The sequence below is a fragment of the Nelusetta ayraudi genome, unplaced genomic scaffold (genome assembly GCF_046127955.1).
Source record: "Nelusetta ayraudi isolate G7.1 ecotype Tasmania unplaced genomic scaffold, CSIRO-AGI_Nayr_v1 ptg000120l, whole genome shotgun sequence".
Taxonomy (NCBI): Eukaryota; Metazoa; Chordata; class Actinopteri; order Tetraodontiformes; family Monacanthidae; genus Nelusetta; species Nelusetta ayraudi.
Genome location: NW_027466170.1, coordinates 4,770,873 through 4,790,000, shown reverse-complemented (window position 1 = coordinate 4,790,000; position 19,128 = coordinate 4,770,873). Strand labels below are relative to the sequence as shown.

Sequence of the window (19,128 nt, the reverse complement as noted above, 5' to 3'; positions counted from 1 at the left end):
GAGTCACAGAAAAAGCCAACATGACTCTGCAGGACATTTGACAGTTACTTCCTGTTTGGGCTCCGCCCCCATCTTGGAGGGGAAGTTTTATATGCTTTAACTCGGTTGACCACTTATTGCCGTCTTGTCCACCCCACTGAGGCCATTGGTCAGTTTGACCCCTGACCCCATCTTGGCCGGGACGTCAGGGCAGTTTCAGACAAGTCTCCAAACCTTAAATGAGTTTTTTTTTTTCCTTCTTTATTTATTTATTTATTTGTTTACTGGGGGAGGCTGCCAGCAGCCGCTGTGAACAGGCCAGCAGGGGATTTTGTGTGGGATCCAGCTGGACAGCTCTCTGCACTCCACTAACTTCGTTTAAAATAATGATATCACAGAGCGTGCGGCTCTTGTTGTTTGTTTTTTGTTGTTGTTGTTTTTTTATTGCCCACTACATTTGTCCGCTTTTCAAAAGGACACCCATTTCATTCGATCAGTGTCAGCACAATAGATTCCTCCGCGGTCCCGCAGCCTTACAAATGTGATGACTTCATCCGCTCCCTTTTGTTGGCTCTCAGCGTCTCCTCTGTGTAGATAGTGGGAAGATCAGAAAACAAAAGACATATGTAACTGAAGTAAGGAAAAGGAAGTGGGACGAGGGGGAAATGGCAGACAGTGACTTTCCGCTGTGCATAGTTTAAGCTAATTAAACGTGACCTTTTAACGTCCGGCTGAATTTGTTCTGTTGTCGCTTTCGGAACATCTTCACTTAATACCAGCGGCAGTTCATAGCTGAAGTAGGTTTGGCACTAAAAAACAATGTTCCTCAGCTGCCAGAGCTTCTTTGTGTTTGACCCCGAAAAAATATGAAAAATAGAATCCCAGGCCTCTTCATCATACACGGCAGGACCATAAAGAAAAAAAAAAAAATCCAGCGCTAATCAAGTGAGGCTCTAAACAGGCTCTCACACAAAGCCCTGACCTACAAGGAGCTGACGCCAGCCAAAAGAGCTCCTGCTTCATTAGCCCGAATGAGAGGAGACAGAAAAATTCTGCACCGGCAGCTTCGCGGGCAAACCGGCGGGAACAGAGGGCAGGTGCCAGGGAAAGCCCCGCCCACCTCCGTCGTCACACTCAATACCCTCTGTCCATTTGTTAGCAGTGGATGGATGGATGGATAGATGATAGATAAGGGGATGGTTGGATAATAGATGAATGAATGGATGATGGATGGATGAATGATGATACAAAGATGGACAGATGATGGATCTACATCCATCCACGATGGATGGATGGATGATAGATCAATGGATGGGTGGATGATGGAAGAATGATGATACTAAGATGAAAGGATGGATGGATGGATAAATTATGAATGGATGAATGATACAAAGATGAATGGATGGATGATACCTGATGAATGGGTGGATGATACCTGATGAATGGGTGGATGTCCTCTTGTTTCTGCAGGATGTGCAGTACGCAGACATTGACCACATGGAGCGTCAGCTGGACTTTGTTTTGAGCCCCGATTTCGCAGGCCTGCCCGCCCTGGTGGACAACATGAGGAGTGAGGGGATGAGGTTCATCTTCATCCTGGTAAGAGCCACCGCTCATCAGTCGCTGGCTGCTCAGCCTTTCTCACCTGTGGTCGTGGCTGCTGTGTGGTCTTGACTCGTGTTACTAGTCCTCTTTGTTCTGGAACCCCCACTTAGTGGTATTGTAAAGTGCGTTCTATCCCTCAGTGTTAGATTTCAACCAAAAGAGGGCGCTGAAGTAGGAACAAGGAAGTGGCACTGAACCACATATGAAAGACAAATTCAACTAAATGTCTAAAATGTATCTCTCGTTTTCTTTGCCTTTTTGAACAAACACTGAGAGAACCAAATGTTTTCAATTCCAGGATCCGGCCATTTCCGGCAACGAGACTGACTACCCTGCTTTCACTCGAGGCAAAGAAGCCGACGTCTTCATCAAGTGGCCCAAGGAGCTCAGCGATGATATTGTCTGGGGCAAGGTAGGATGGAGGAGGAGGTCACGTCGTGAAACAGTGGAAATACGTCGACTGACCAACTTGCCTTGTTTTTGTTTTGTTCAGGTCTGGCCCGACTTGCCTGGCGTTGTTGTGAACGAATCCCTAGACTGGGACACCCAGGTTGAGGTACGGTTCATCTCATGACACAAAAGGAAAATCCACATTCACCTCCTTATTGAGGTGTTTTTTTGGGGGGATTTTGGGGTATCATTGTTCCGGAAGCAACCCAGTGATTCCCTGCATGGTATCTCCAGCTCTACAGGGCCTTCACGGCCTTCCCAGACTTCTTCCGGAAGAGCGCGACTGATTGGTGGATTACGGAGATCGAGGACTTCTACAACAACACCATGAAGTTTGACGGCATCTGGATCGTGAGTTAACATTGAGAGTTTTGGGGGGAATTGATCCGATCCCAGCCAACTGATTGGCTCACCTTATTGATGTCTGGGTCAGGACATGAACGAGCCGGCCAGCTTCGTCCACGGCACCGTCGGAGGGAAGTGCCTAGGGGACCCGCTCCTGGAGAACCCGCCTTACATGCCCCGTAAGAACTAAAGACTTCGCTTCCTTTGTCAACCTATTAAGACATTCATATCTAAGACCTTTTTTGGAAGCTTCCCTCGCCACTCCGCCTGACCCCAGCCCGCCATGACTCTGATTTGTGTTATTTTTTTGTGTTTAATGTTTGTCCCCTTGACAGCGCTGGAATCTCAACACATGGGCCTGAACCACAAGACTCTGTGCATGAACAGCGAGCAGATCCTCAGTGACGGCACGCGAGTCAAGCACTACGACGTGCACAGTCTGTATGGCTGGTCACACTCCAAGCCCACCTATGAGTGAGTCCCACTTCTTTAGCGTCCGGCTTGAAGTAACGGAGGAGAGGATGAAATGTCTTCACGGTAGCAAACAGAAACAGTCCGATTGCCTCCGCTCAAGCACCTTCTACACACTTTTTAGCTGTAGAACAAGTGGATTAATCAGACAGACTGCACTCGGATCCACAGCCCATAAAAAAAGCCACTCAGAGTCTTTGTCATCCTCTTCTGCCACGCGGACATCACGCTGGGCAACATTAAAGGTCCTCACACAGTCCAGAAAAAAAAAAGCAAAGTGAATACAGTCTGCATGCTGTGACGCTGCTGTCGATAACAACTGACACCAGAAGCAGCCGGTGTTTTCATGTGAAGCTCAGCGAGCCACCGGCTGAACTGAAAAATCGACTTTCTTTACCCTGGAATATTCTCCACAAAAAAAAAAAATAAAATGGGGGATGTGAATGTGAGGTTTGGGACAGGGAGGGTGGCGGGTTGGGGTTCACACGGCCTCCAGATAGTATTACCACTGTGATCTAACTGGGCAATAAAGAGCAAATGTGGCTTCAGCGGAAGACTCCTCAGCCCAACTCGCGGAAAATCTGTTTTTTTGGAAGAAAAAAAAAGAGCCGCCGCGGGAGCTCCACAACATCCATCCATTTAAATGTTTCCTCATCAAACCATTTTGGCCTCCATCGTTAAGCTACTGGGGAGCCCCTAGGCTAAACTTAGCAGGCCGTTGAATCGAACAATTTATACCTTTAAGTAAAATTGCCAGGAACTTTGTCGTACCTTTATTGAAAAACGTTGAGCGTTGCGACTCCTTTTGGTGATTCTGTTATATTCTTTTTTTTTTTTTTCTGTGTCTACGGCGGGGGATTTTTCTATTTTAGAAATTTATTGAATATTGAGCTGTCTTATAGCTGACTTTTTAATTTGAAGATGTTTCAGAGCCAGGAAGTGTTTTTTTTTTTTTTTTAAGCCTGTCAAATAAATGCCATCGCAAATGTAGCTACTGATAAAGTGGCTAATAATCAACGTTTATTTGACTATCTATCATCATAGTGAAATTGTCTATCAATATAATATCTCATAAGCCAGCCAGCCAGCCAGCCAGCCAGCCATCCATCCATCCATCTGCAGCTCTCAATTTCATTTTTTCTGAAAACAAACCTTAGCGACCGTTTTTGTCCAAAGGGGGCAGCACCTGTAATCAAGACTAAACCGGGGAGTCACTCAGAGTTTTCTCTCTCTCTCTCTCTCTCCCCCTCCCCTGCGCTCTAGTGCCCTGCTGCAGGCGACGGGCAAGCGAGGCATTGTGGTAACCAGGTCCACCTACCCCTCCAGTGGGAAGTGGGTGGGACACTGGCTGGGAGACAACTACTCCAGCTGGGACCAGTTGTTCAAATCCATTATAGGTACATTTATTTTGTTTGTCTGTTTTTTAAACGTTCTGGAAAAAAAAAAACGACTCTGCGGGATGGCTGTCATCATTAGCCACGGCCGTCCTGCTAATGTGACGCTAATGGAGGATCTTTAATTCAAGCGTGACTTCTCATTTCTTGTGTTTTCTTTTCCTTCGTCCCGCAGGCATGATGGAGTTCAGTCTGTTTGGCATCTCTTACGTAAGTAGCATCAAAACCGCCGACGTCCGTCTTGACAAGACCTAATCCTCCCAGACGCGACCTTGGTCCTCCGAGTAGATTAGGCTGCTCTGAGCGACGGGTCGTTCTGTTTGAGGGACTCTTTGATCTCCTTTGAGACGTCGCGACTACGTGTTGTCACAAGCAAACATTTAGCAGCCAGTTGTGACGGAGCCGTTCTTTTATCTATTTATTCATTTATTATTTATTTATTTATTTATTTGGGGACATCAGTCGCTGGGCTGCTTTGACCTTTTACTTCCTCACATCCCGTCCTTCTTTTGATCTTCCAAACGGGGGAACGTCGGCCCTTTTCTAATATTCGTAATTAGACTTAGCCTTATCGATCCCGGTACAGTTAATCGCAGCGCAAGCCGCAGGGGTCGGACAGCGGAGCGTCCCCGGCTCCGCCCCCCCCCGATCAAGGACGCCGCAGGAAACATGATGCTTCCGACAGAAGTGTTGGGGGGGGGGGATAAGAGTCGCTGCGCTCGGAAGGTTATTTGAGGTTGTTGGTCAGGATGCGAGGGGACGGACTCTAACGAACTTGCCCCGCCCACTTCCTAACCCCACTGCTCCCCCTGCAGACCGGAGCCGATATCTGCGGGTTCTTCAACCAGGCCGAGTACGAGATGTGCCTCCGCTGGATGCAGCTGGGCGCCTTCTACCCCTACTCCCGCAACCACAACAGCAAATTCAACCCGGTGAGTACAAGGGAAAAAAATATACACGCACGTCAAATGGCCTCGTTAACGGTCATTGCAATACAAACACTGTGGCGGGTTTTCTTTCGCGATTCCTCTCACACTTTATCTAAAATTATGTTTAATACATGAATATTAACAGGTGATAGATGAACATAAAATATCGATAACAAATAATAGATTGTTATCTATCTGTTGCTGCGTTTCCATTATGCCTAGAATTGTACAAAACCTAAATATTGCGATAAAAAACTGGTCATGGAAACACTAAGGTTTCGGCACACTCGAGGTGGTTTTTCAGACGGACGGTGGGAGGAGCTTATTTTATCAGCTGTGAATGTGCCCAGAAAAAAAACACGACTCCAGTTAAACAGAACCAGGCCGTAAAAAGACCATTCAGGTTTTTTCTTTTGCCTTCTTCTTCCTGTTTTTTCTTCTTTGCCGGAGAGTCATTCTTGTCTGTCTGTCCGTCCGTCCGGCTGTCTGTCTGTCTGTCTGTCTGTCTGTCTGTCTCGCTCCAACCTGTGGCCGACACACAAACGCACACACACACACACACACACACACACACACACACACACACACACACACACACACACACACACACACACAGGCGAGAAGATAGACCTGCTTGGCCGCGGCGGTGTCACTGGCATTCATTCCGGCCGTGACCTTTGGGAGCGTTGCAACACATCTGAGAAATCCAATAACGGCCGTCCGCAGATCGATCCCGCCGACCCGACTCTCACCGCCGCCACCGCCGCCGCCGCGCTGGAGAGTCGGCCATACGAGACAGGACGCAGTATGTGTGTGTGCGCGCGTGCGTGCGTGCTTTATAATGGCACTGGGTGGGGATATAATTGAATTCTCAAGGTGATCTGGGCATCACAGCACAGCACAGCACCAAACCACTCCACACCTACACACACACACACACACACACACCTACACACACACACACACACACACACACAGTTGCGGTGATTCCAATCATTTAATAATGGCTTGCAAATGGGTGTTTAAACATGGAGAATGGGGGACAGAAAACACTCTCTCTCTCTCTCTCTCTCTCTCTCTCTCACTCGCTCTCTCTCTCTCTCTCTCTCTCTTACTCTCTCACACACACACACAAACACACACGCACACAGACTGTGTGACAGAATGTCAGAGTGGGAGGTGGAGGAGGGAAAAATGAGCGTTGACAGGGAGTGAGGTGGGAAAACAGGATGATGCTACGTTTCAAAAGAGAGGGAACAGATTGATCAGGAAGTGAAAACGTAAACAGGAAGTTGTGGACAGGAAGTGCCGACTCTTTTATTGAGATAAAATAAAATAAAAATTTGTTTTTAAATCAACCTTTTTGAGCTAAAAAGTTCTGAAACTACGAGACGTCAACATCATGAGGTGTAAATTTCTCGTCTTTATCCCGGGATCACAGTCAAAACAGGAAGTGGTTCAACTTCCTGTGTGACCAGCAGGTTGTTGACAATAAAGAGGTTTGCTTGTCCGGGGGCCAGATTAAAAAACAAACAAACAAGGTCGGCTCTCGATGTGGGAGCGTCCAATCATCCCACGGTTAGTGAGCTGGACCACCCATCCCCCCCCCCCCCACCCCCTGACCTAACAAGGCGTTTGACAACAAAGTATTAGCGGCGCGCCGCCGGCCGGAGGGCGAACAAGGTCAGCGGGAGCCGCCGCCGAGTCACTCGCCGCCTCCGCCGTCACGCCAGGCGCCTCCTCTCGGCGCCGACCTTGAAGCTGCTCTCAGCCGCCAGCGACACGACGCCGCGCAACACGGCGCAGACAAGGGGAAATATTCACTCGACATGATGTTACTTCAGAAGTCAAACACTTTGTAACTCACCCGCCGCCGGGAATCGTAGCGCGTCGTATCGTTGGGAGAAACATATCGACTTCCTGTTGTTGTCTTGTTTTTTTTTTTTTTGCAATGACAAACAGACGGCAGTTTATGAGACAATGGCAGGCAGATAAATGAAGCTGGAGAGGAGGAGGGGGAGGGGGTAAGCGGAGGAGGAGGAGGTGACAGGAAGAGGAGGGCGAGGTGGGAGGAGGAGGAGGAGGAAGACGGGGAGGTGCCATAATGTACCAACTGAAGAATGAGGGTTATCAGATAACAAACACACACACACACACACACACACACAAAGCCTCTATCTATCTGCCATCGGTCGCCTTTCACCGCCTCTAAATGTGCCCCCCCCCCACTCCCACCCCCCCGTAATTTATGGGAATTCATAAGATGGATTATCTGTCCGCCTGTCCGTCTTCACCCTCTCCGTCCGTCCGTCCTTCTGTCTATCCGTCCCTCCTCTTCCTCCTCCTCCTCCTTCTCCTACTCCTCCTCCTCTGCCTGCCAGCAGATTAAAAAGTCCACCACCTTCAGGCTCCAGCGGATGCACCACGTGTGACTGAGTCATCCTGGAGGAGTGCAGCAGCAGCAGCAGCAGCAGCAGCAGCAGCAGCAGCAGCAGCAGAGTTATTATTTCTCTCCAGATTCTTCTGCTACTTTCAGCAGCCACCACCACACTTCCTGCACACACTCGTCTGTTTTTCTTGTTTTTTTTTACTTCTTTAACCACAACTCAACTGCATTTCATTTCAATATTTCTAAAATTTCAACACAATTGCAATGTGCAGGTGTTTCTATTGAATGGTGCAAAGCGCATAAAATCTCGTCCCTGGAGGTGCAAAACATGCGATTAATCTGCATTTGGATGCTGTCGAGAATGGTTGTTATATTTTCCTCTTTGATTACTTGTAAGAAAAATATTCTGTCTCCTCCTCCGTGCAATCATAACGCGCCATTCCACAACCACCTCTTGAGAGCATCAAAACACTTTAGCCATATTTGAGAGTTTTTTCAAAGTTCAGGTGTTTCCATCACCAGGTTTTTATTGCCAGATTTAGCTTTCTTCATTCAATTCAGGTTGTTCTTTCTTTCTCGCGCTTCCAAACTGGATCGTCACGCTTCCTGTTGTATCTTGTTTCCCTATTCTCTCTCTCTCTCTCTGTGTCTCTCTCTAACTTAACCGCTCACCTTTTCCATCCGTCCAATCAGAGACAAGATCCTGTGGCATGGAACGACACCTTTGCCGATGCCTCGCGGGACGTCCTGAACATCCGTTACACCCTGCTGCCCTACCTGTACACACTGATGTATGAGGCTCACACCACCGGGAGCACCGTGGTCAGGCCCATGCTGCACGAGTAAGGCATAGCACACACACACACACACACACACGCTCGCACGCAGGTCTTATCGACTGTATTCACACCACCATTTAAGTATCGCTATGTAATTACTTCATCAAGCCACTTAATTGGACGGCTGGTTTCACTTGATTGGCTGCCAAGATGGCCTGATTTCCAACAGTGTCGCCGCCGCCGCCCTTCGTTGGTATTCAGGCTGTCAAGCGGCTTCGCTCAGCTACAAAAGCGCTTTCGTGAGCGTTTCCCCCCAAAAAAATGTCACCACACGCTCGGCGCCCGCTGGGGAAGGCGAGATGTTTTTTGTCGAGCTCTCCCGCCCTCTCGCGCCCTTGAGCAAGGCACTTTTCAGTTCACACGGGACTGTCGAGTAGGCTGAGTGGCGGCAACGAGTGGGGCTAAATTTGGAAGCGCTGAGAAGATGTGCGCGCCGCACTTGTATGAGGAGCAAAGATAAAAGAGGAAAAAAAGACATTCATGGTTTTTTGGGTTTTTTTTTTGAGAGAGAGCCTTCAAAAGTCACAGATGGTGTTTAAAGAGCCGGGTGGGGGTAGGGGTGGGGTTTAGCTCGCATCCTCTTTGGGCTCTTGAATTACAGAGCACTTGAAAGTTTGTGTGCTGCGGCGGTGAGGATGGTGATGAGGGAGCTACAGTACTAGTGGAGGCTAACGGTCAGCGGAAGTTAGCGGCTAATGGAAGTTAAAGTCTACAGGAGGCCAAAGTCAACGGCTAGTGGAGGCTAACAGTCAGCGGAAGTTAACAGCTAGTGGTGGCTAACGGTTGTGTCCACCCGGTGTGACGCAGGTTTGTGGGCGACAAGGCCACCTGGAAAATCTACAGGCAGTTCCTGTGGGGTCCCGCCCTCCTCATCACACCTGTGCTGGACCAGGTAACAACCTCCTACTCGCAAGAGAACACCCGAAAACAACTTCTGACGTTTTCATTTTACTTTTATTTTTTTTTTGTATCCGTCTGATTTCTAACTGATTGGTCCTTTGACAGGGAGCCACCAAGGTGGAGGGCTACTTCCCCGACGCTCGCTGGTACGACTACCACACGGTGAGTCAGGCCATGTGGCCAAAGTGTTAGGAACGAGTTTTTGAGTGTATGGAAATTTAACATACAATCGAGACAAAAATAAAGACAAAAACACAATCTTTTTTTTTTATTATGATTATTTATTTCTAACCGCCATCTTCCAGGGCACCCGCATGGCCGATCGCGGTAAGGTTGTGACGCTGGACACGCCCCTGAACAAGATCAACCTTCACATCAGGGGAGGATACATCCTGCCCTGGCAGAAACCAGAGAACAACACCTTCTACAGGTGAGCTCTCCTGTACAAGCTGGGTTTTTAATATATAGATATACATATATATGTATATATATACTACATGTTATTATTTGGGATGCATCGATACCACTTATTTTGCAGAACGAGTAACGTATGAGTCGATACCGACGTAACGTAAGTATCGATACTGATACTTCATACTAACTACCTGTAGTTAATAAGGTCACATTATAGAATTCTTTTTCATTTTTACACATATGTTCTCTGATTTGAACAACATTCCTCAGCATGTTTTTTTTCTAGAACCTGGGCGACTCACCATCATCAAGTGTCACTGCAGTACAAATACAAATTCAACCAAATTGTCACATACATACCGGATAGAGTTGGTATCGGTGTCGTGGTATCGGCACATATTTTATGAGTACGAGTCGAATAATCAATCTTGGAATAGATATCAGGGAGTCCCTAATTATTATTATTTTTTTTTTAAATCCCATTTTATTTTCATGTTCTCTGAAAAACCCAACAGATATTTGGTGTCATTCCTCAGAGCAGAAGAACTCAAACACAGTGTCCACAGTGAAGTAAAAAATAATGTCTGAGACCTGAGATGGAGAGTTTTTCATTAACAGAATATTAAAAGAACTCGCTGATGAAAAAAAAGGGAAGTGGGTCTGTGGGAATGTTAATGACTTTCCAGTGGAAAGGAAGTGGACTCAGCAGGTGTGCAGCTCAGAGGCAACGAAAAGAAAACACAACAACATCCCAACAGTCAAAATATCCTTGGAAAAAAAAAAATTCCAAACGTCCGGAAGAAAAATAATCATTCCGGTGACCTCTGACCCTTGGAGCTACTCATCACAAGATGGAAATATAGGCTGGGCAAAGATCCTTTTGTTTGGCTCCTGTTTTCACACGTGCGTCCTGAGATCAGGTGGGCGCCACCAGCAGGGCTGTCGGCACACCTGCCCACAGTGGCGGCTATAAATAGATTTATTTATGTGCTCCAACCAACCAATTAACCAACCAACCAACTAACCAACCAACCAATCAACCTCCTCCTTTCCCTCTTTTCATTTTCAGTCGTAAGAATCCTCTCGGACTGATCATGGCCCTGGATGACGACTTATTATGCAAGGGATCCTTGTTCTGGGACGACGGCGAAGGAATCGGTGAGTGAAAGCTCTTCAGGAACCACATCGAGAATTTTTTTCTGCAATCTGGATGCTGGCCGTGACATTCAATCCAGTAATGTATTCATGGTATTGACAATGTAAATCCTGAGTGAACTAAAAGAAAAAAAAAAATACTTGAGAGTCCTACTGAGGTTGATTGGACAAACTGCCATCAAGCAGACCAGTTAGATTTCTGTGGTCAGCCAACCTGCGGCAGCTTGAGTCCCGCCCCCAGTTTGGGAAGTGAAACTGAAAACTTTGAGCTCCTTGGACGTCAAATGTCAGTTGTGAAAATGAGGACGGATGCGTCTGACGTTGATGCAGCGTCGACAGTGTTTTCCGGGTTGGAAGCAGAAAATCTACAGGTGGTCACGTGACCTTTTTTTCTTTATCGACACAAAAGCTGGACAAATCTCGATTCTCGACGCTTCGCAGATTCTGAAGACCAGCAGAGAAAAACGCTTCAGATTGGAGCTCGGCAGGTTGGACGAGCAAGATTGAAATCTTGACAATTTTTTTTTTTTTTGTTTGGGTGCAATGTAGCAAACTTTTATTGATGCCCCTCCTGCCGCTGCTCCCCAAATATTTTAAAATAATGCTTTTTCAGGAAAAACCAATAACAAAATGTGTGTGTTTTTTTTTTTATCGGTTTATCTTCACAAAAACTTATTTTGTTTTGTGCTATTTTGAAACCCCTTATGGATTTTATTGCACACACACACACTCTCTGTCACACACAGATGCAGTGCTTCCCTGGAATCTTTTTTTTGTGTGTGTCTCCGGGACAAAGACGGGGTGAGGGTGAAGCGGAGCGACAGGAACTATTCCTGCGATTCTCTCTCGGCAGAGCGACTCTCCATCACCGCTCTTTTATCTGCTCGCCGCTCCGTCCTCCTCCTCGCCGTCGCCGCCCCGTGGCTCTCTTGTTTTGTTTTGGTTCCGGCGGCGGCGGCGGCGGCTCACCTGTCTTATCTGCCTCCCTCTCTATCGGAGCTCCGACGTCTCAAGTTGGTTTTAAGTTGAAGTTGCCGCTGCTGGGCTCCGGCTGCCAGCCAGACTGACTGGGACGGCGGCTCTGCTCAGCAGTTTAGCAGTCTAACGTGTCGCTAAAGCGTCGCTAACGTGTCGCTAACAGTCACCCGGTTTTGTCTTATGAGTTTATCCCCAAATTGAAATTTTCTGTAAATTTCATGCATCCATTTTCAATACCTGCTTCTTTCACCACATTTTTTGAGTTAAACGAAAAGGAGAACAAGCACAGGTTAGATTGACGCCACCGGCTGCAAAGGGAAACAGAGAGGAAGAGTTCCTGCTGGAAGTTCACTCGTTCATCCAGGCGGCTCTCATTTATTGATGCCCTCCTCCTCCTCCTCCCCCGGCCCTGCGTGTGCTCACTTGCTCATTAATGCGGCTCTTTATGACATGACGGCTGAATGTCACAACACATAAGAGTCAGTGGAATAGCCAGTCGCTGCTGCTGCTGCAGCTGCTGCTGCCGCTCACTCACTTATTCATCAAGTCCCACATTTAATCCGCCGCTCTCTGCCACTCAGCCAGTCACGCACCTCTTTTTTTTTCTTTTTTTTTGTGCCTGTCCATCGCTTCTGACCTTCACCTCTCCCCTCTTTCTCTCCACAGACACGGTGGGGAACCACAAGTACCTGCACGTCACCTTCTCGGGAACAGCGGTGAGTTCAAGGGCCGAGATGAGCGTCACGCCTCCTTTCCTCCTCCCCTCCCCCACCCCCTTCCCCTCCGACTCGCCACACTTCCTGTTATTAATGCAGCGGCCAGCCGGGAGAATAAGTTTTCGGCGGTGAAAGGAGAAAGGGGTGTTGGAGGGTCAGAGGCTAACCGCCGGAAACCATTAGCGCCAGAGCGCACGTCTTCTCTCCGGAGGTCGCTGATTTGAAATGCGGCTTTTCTGCCCTTTTGACTCACATTGGAACTCACAGCGGAAAAACTGAAAAAGAAAAAAAAAAACACCTGGATCAAGGTAATAACATACAATATCCTGCACTTTCTGGATGGGCTGGCAGCAGATTGTATGTTATTCCAACTATTATACTCTTTTTTTTTTTATTTTTAAAGGATGGATTTAGCTTTTCATTCATTCTGAACTCTCAAAGTTAAAGTTAAGTTACAGATCCCGGTGATTGTCACATCCCCGAGGATGCAAACCTGTTCTCTGCATTTGACCCATCATTGGCCCAGGAATCACTGGCTGATCATTGGCTGATCTCAGTTCCTCAAAGTTTCTGGAGATGTTGCTCAGTTTTTAGAAGATTGTGCTGTTCAGTATCAGCACTATTTAAGCCATAGGGATGTTAAATGGCCTGAAGTGAAGTGATATTTAGATAAAGGTTCTTGACGCGCATACACACACACTCACGCACGTTAAAGACAACCAGGCAGCAAACTGACACCGGCAAAATTCAGAGGCAATACGGCATCAACAACTCAGCTGACAGCGGAGCAGCAGGAGCTGCTGATCTGTCTGGGCACGGCTCAAAATTTCAATCTGTAATCTCCTAAAATCTAATCTCTCGAAAGGGAAAAAAAAAAAAACGGAAAGTTTTCAGATCAACTAGTGATTTATTTGGAAAACAGCTGCCTCAAAAGTCGATACCAAGACTGAGAAGGCTGATACCAATGCTCTATGGACAGACAGACAGACTGATAGATAGATAGATGGATAGATGGATAGATGATAGATAGATAGATGGATAGATAGATGGATAGATGGATATAGATAGATAGATGGATAGATGCATAGATAGATAGATAGTTAGATAGATGAATAGATGGATAGATGGATATAGATAGATGGATGGATGGATGGATGGATGGATAGATAGATAGATAGATAGATAGATAGATAGATAGATAGATAGATAGATAGATAGATAGATAGACAGACAGACACTCAATCGATGAGTCCATTGACAAACATTTTAAAGTAAAATGTTGCTGCGAATGTGCGATGATGAAAGATTAAATTTTTTTTTGCCCTCTTACGCCCTCTAATGAATTCACAATGTCATTTTCATGAGGCACGAAGCTTTTAGCGTGTCAAGTGTTTCCATTTGAACCGCAGCAGCGTCCTCACGCCGCCGTATTTATGCAGATGACAATTTGTTTTATTTATTTATTATTTTCTGGCCAAAAGAAAAATTACATTTGCCTGTTTTTTCACCGCCCCCCCCCCCCCCCCCCCCTCCTGCCTGCTCCGACGACCCTCTCAACACACACAACGCGGCTCTCAGAGCTCCACTCTTGCGGCTTCGGGCTGCTCGTCCAACAGTGGCGACAACACGGCAACACTAATGCACGCTGCTCTTGTTTTTTTCCGTTTGATCAGCATCAAAGTGCATCTTTCAGTGGATTAGTGCTCGCTCTGTTCGCTGTGTTCTTCCCGGCCGATCGATCGCTGATTACCAATAATGCGATCTGAGGACGGCCTCCCCTCGGAGACGAGCAAGGCGTTCGCGGAACTCAATGAGGCGCGCAGCAAATATCGATGTTGCTTAAACAACTCGCGACGCTCATGAATATTTGATTTACCATTGCAAAAATAAATAAATAAAACAAAAAAAAAAAAGGGGGGGTGGGGGGGGATAGGCTGAGCAGAAAGATGCAAAACTGCCTGACTTGGAGGTGAACCGGAGATGAATCAGGCGTCGGGACGGTGGGTTTATTTTCTGCCGGTCCATCTTGGAAAAAGCCCACAAACCCTTGTGATTGGATGAAGTTTGCGTGTGCCATGTTCAGGACGGGCCAATCAGATGACTGCACTGTCAGTCAGCTCCTTGAGGGAAGCTGGTTGGTCTTGACATACAATGACCAGCTGAAATTATTCACTCTGAACTTTTTTTTTTTTTTTTAAGATTTTGACACATCCTGCTTTAAATGAAAAAAAAAAAAAAAAAAAGCCTATTTGGCTCCAAAAGAAAGATAGAAAACAAACTTTTGCATAAACTCTTGAACGCATCCCTGTGGAGACAAGACCTCAGCATCAGCACCAGCTGTGTTGACCCTCCTACCCATGTTCAAGAAAAAAGGAAAAAGAAAAATGACAAATAAAACCAAAGCAGCTGGGGGCCTCGGCTCGTAGCTCCGCCGGCTCTGCGGATGCAATAAAAATAATAATACGGATGGTCCCCGGAGAGCCGGCGCTGTGCGTGTGCAGGGGCCTCGTGGCCGAGTTCAGCGAGGAGCCAGAGCTCAGCGCCCGAGCTCAGCGCCCGAGCCCAGTCCACACCACAGACACTCCCTAATCGCTGCGACTAATGGGACTAAACCCAGGGAGTGTGTGTGTGTGTGTGTGTGTGTGTGTGTGTGTGTCACCGAGCCAAGCAGAGGGGCCACACACACACACTCACAGACCCACGTTAAGAGGCACACGTTTAATCGCAAATACACACACTCAGATGTACACACACACAGACACACACACACACACACGTGGACGGCGAGCGTGGCCAAACATCTGTGGCTGTCCTCTGCCTACCATCAGCCTCATTCCAAAGCAATTTCACACAGCGATAAAACAGGCACACTGTCTGACAGCCAAAGGGAGAGAGAGTGAGGAGGAGGAGGAGGAGTGTGTGTGTGTGTGTGTGTGTGTGTGTGTGTGTGTGTGTGTGTGTGTGTGTGCTGGAGGGAGAGTGAGAGAGAGTCAGTGCGCAGATGTGAGAAGATGAGGATAAGTTGGGCAATGAGGCCGGCGCTGGCTGGCAGATTAGCAGATTGAATGCCATTTTGGATGGATATCTGAATGTAGCACTGTGTGTGTGTGTGTGTATGTGCGTGCGTGCGTGTGTGTGTGTGTGTGTGTGTGTGTGTGTGTGTTCTCTTCCGGCTGCACATATCTGCCGGACCTCCAGAAAAAGACGCCCTTGTACCGGAGAAAAGGTTCCGCCTGGCTCGGTTGTGTCTGAGCTTCTGTTATTGTGTCGTTGTTGTTTTCTCACACACACTCTCGTCTGCGACCCTTCCAGAGCCACCTGAACGGTCGGATCGTGCATGATGGCCTGGACGCCGCTGACCAGCTGACCCTCGGCACGGTGAAGGTTCTGGGCGCCCTCAAGGTCAACATCAGCAGGGCGGTCCTGACGGACAGCAGCTTCAAGGAATATCCGCTGACGGTGCAGCAAAACCACGACAACGAGGTGAGGACACGGAGCTCTGACACACACACACACACACACACACACACACACACACACACACACAGCCAAGCCTCAGGTTTCAACCTACTGTCTGGAAGACCTGCCATACAGGCGCTACTTTAACTGAAACATTCTGGTATTTTGACCTGCAGTCAAAAGTTTGGACACCCAATGAATTGAATGTCTTTTCATTCATTCTCATGACTATTGACACTGCAGTTTCTCACTGAAGGCATCAAAACTACGCATGAACACATGGAATTATGTAGGAAACAATAAAAGCGTAAAATAACTCCAACACATTTTATATTGGAATTCTCAAACTAGCCACCTTTCATAAAAAGCATATTTGGGGTTATTACAGCACACACTGTAATGTAGTACATACTGCTATGTAGTATTTTTGCAGCAGCATCAAAGCTATGTAGCTTTGATGCTGCTGCAAAAATACTACATAGCCCAGGCTCCTTGGTTGGACGACCAGTCCTCACTGTGTTTTAGAAAATTTGCTCGTACAACGACCACCAACATCCCGTCCAATCACTGCAGACTCCAAGTCACCTTCCACTAGAGGTCGCAGAAAGCAAACAGCCTTAAAACAAATGAGACGCAGTCAATTTAGTTTAACGTTGAAAAAAGTTTTCAGCGATTCTCTGAAACGCACCTCGGCTCTTCACTGGGCACTGATCATCTCACTGTTCCGCACCTGTTAGACCCCCCCCCCCGCCCAGCCAGCACTCCCTCCCTCCATCATCTGCTCCAGCGGCTGAGCTAATGTGAGAGGTGACGGATGGCGGAGAAGGAAAAAAACAAAAAAACAAAAAACACAGATGGCTGCAAAGTTGTTGTTTTCTATCCTTGGGCTTTGGAATCGTAACTTCCATCCAGAGCCGAAACTACATCTGGGCCAAATCAAAAGCAAACAAAAGATGATGTGAGACTTTGTGAATCACCGTCATCATCATTTAAATAGTTATTTAGCACAACACACGCAGAGGCGAAGTGAGAAGTCAGAGTGGGAGAAAGTCTCTGAGTCGCAAAGGTTTCAGCTGCCTCCCTCCGTTTCGGCGGTGATAGAAGGTCCCTGTCCAGCTTGTGTACTGTACTCAGCGCACTTATCAGCAGCGTGAAAATGATCGCCGCCGCCGCCGGCTCATAAATAACGGCAGGTGAGGAAGCCCGCCAGCAAACTGATTTACGACGTCCTCGGCCGAGACAGACGGGACGGGACGAGGCAGCCAAAGCCAAGGAGAGGAGGAGGAGGAGCAGGGTGGGGAGGAGGAGGAGGAGGAGACGACGACGTGAATCGCAGATGAGCAAAGTCAGAGTGACGGAGGGATTTTAAAGTGAGGGAGGAGAGAAGAATGGAGAGAGAAAAAAGAAAGACAGAGAGGTAGTCCATCTCTCCGACGCAGAGGAGAGGGGGGGGGCATCACATCAGGGATGGATGGAGAGAGAGAGAGAAGAGAGAGAGAGGAGCGCAGAGGTGAAAGAGATAAAAGTGTGAGTGGGTGAGAGATGGGTGGAGGAGGAGAGGAAGTGGAGGAAGAGGAGGAAGGAGAGTGCGGCGCCTGATAAGTGGCTCTCAGGTGGCGTGCGATTCGTTCCCTCTCCGAGAATCACCTGACAGGCTGGCGACTGGGAGGGGGCGTGTCCTTTCAATGTGATTGGCTGTTGTTTGTGATTGATGGATGAATGAGCTTTAATGTTTTTGCTCTAAATCTTAGGTGTCAAACTCTGGCCCGCAGGCCGAATTTGGCCCGCAATGTAATTATATTTGGTCCGTGAGACAACACAAAATCTCGACTAGAGCTGCTGGCCCGCCGCTACTACACAGCAGATGTAGCGCTAATACTACAAATCCCACAATGCTCTGCTCAATCAGTACAGGACGTTGATTTGGCAGATATTATTATGACTTAATTTGTTTATTATTATTTTATTTCTAAATTCATTATTAGCCTGGAAAAGGTTACAATTGAAATCCAAATCAGAAGACTGCAAAAAAAAGAGTCATTTATTGAACAACACTTGTTGTGTTTTCTTCAACTGAAATTCAATTTAGCATTTTGCATGTGCAATATGAAGTTATCAACTGTATAATGGGAGCGACACGGTGGCGCAGTGGTTAGCGCTGCCGCCTCACAGCAAGAAGGGCCTGGGACCTTTCTGTGTGGAGTCTGCATGTTCTCCCCGTGTCTGCGTGGGTTCTCTCCGGGTTCTCCGGCTTCCTCCCACACTCCAAAAACATGCATGTGAGGTCAATTGGACATTCTAAATTGTCCGTAGGTGTGCGTGTGAGTGTGAATGGTTGTCTGTGTCTATGTGGCCCTGCGATGAACTGGCGACTTGTCCAGGGTGTCACCCTGCCTTCACCCTATGACAGCTGGGATAGGCTCCAGCAGACCCCCGTGACCCTGAGCTTGGGAATAAGCGGGTATAGAAGATGAATGAATGAATGAATGAATTGTATAATGTTAATGTTATTATTATTTGAACTGGAAGTCGGGTCAAACTCACCCATTTCATTTTTTTTTTTTGATTAAAAAACATGAAACTATAATTCTGTGATCTTACAGAGGGTCAAGATTAACATAGACACACACATTAAAACATTAAATATATAATAATATCATCAATATATGAAAAAAAAAAAAAAAAAGGGGTCCTGGTTCGGACTTACAGAACTAATGTGTTTCTCCCTTTCTGTTTTTGTTTTGCAGGAGCTGATTATTGACACGTCTTCCGCTTCGTTCCTGGTGAATCAGACTTTCACCATAAGATGGTACAAATGATCCAGAGGACCAACCATTGTTGTTTTGTTTTTTTGTTTCGTTGTCCTTTCCTGGTGAATATTTAAAGTAATGTATCAGACAGTGCCTCTTGATGTACGATGATGAATTATGATGTAAGATAACATACAGTATATTCCGGTATTGACGACACGACCTAAACATGTCCTTTACTTAATGTCAAAACTCAGTTCCTCATGTGCTATTTTATTGCTTTTACAAGTCATTTTAAAACTTGTTGTGACAATAAATCAATAAATTATCAGGTATTTAAATGCACCCCAGTGTG

At 47.0% G+C, this 19,128-nt stretch overlaps 1 protein-coding gene across 1 annotated transcript in view; it reads left to right on the top strand.

The window, feature by feature from the left end:
- si (sucrase-isomaltase) overlaps window positions 1-18,842 on the top strand; it is a 52,059-nt gene extending 33,217 nt beyond the window's left edge. The window contains exons 32-48 of the mRNA XM_076049696.1: window positions 1,450-1,578; window positions 1,883-1,996; window positions 2,078-2,140; window positions 2,269-2,385; window positions 2,468-2,558; window positions 2,715-2,853; window positions 4,114-4,247; window positions 4,420-4,454; window positions 5,060-5,176; window positions 8,256-8,404; window positions 9,209-9,293; window positions 9,407-9,463; window positions 9,607-9,731; window positions 10,785-10,873; window positions 12,515-12,564; window positions 15,877-16,047; window positions 18,771-18,842. Coding sequence (XP_075905811.1) covers window positions 1,450-1,578; window positions 1,883-1,996; window positions 2,078-2,140; window positions 2,269-2,385; window positions 2,468-2,558; window positions 2,715-2,853; window positions 4,114-4,247; window positions 4,420-4,454; window positions 5,060-5,176; window positions 8,256-8,404; window positions 9,209-9,293; window positions 9,407-9,463; window positions 9,607-9,731; window positions 10,785-10,873; window positions 12,515-12,564; window positions 15,877-16,047; window positions 18,771-18,842 — 1,737 coding nt within the window. The remainder of the gene's footprint in view (window positions 1-1,449; window positions 1,579-1,882; window positions 1,997-2,077; window positions 2,141-2,268; window positions 2,386-2,467; window positions 2,559-2,714; window positions 2,854-4,113; window positions 4,248-4,419; window positions 4,455-5,059; window positions 5,177-8,255; window positions 8,405-9,208; window positions 9,294-9,406; window positions 9,464-9,606; window positions 9,732-10,784; window positions 10,874-12,514; window positions 12,565-15,876; window positions 16,048-18,770) is intronic.
- Window positions 18,843-19,128: the final 286 nt, after the last annotated feature.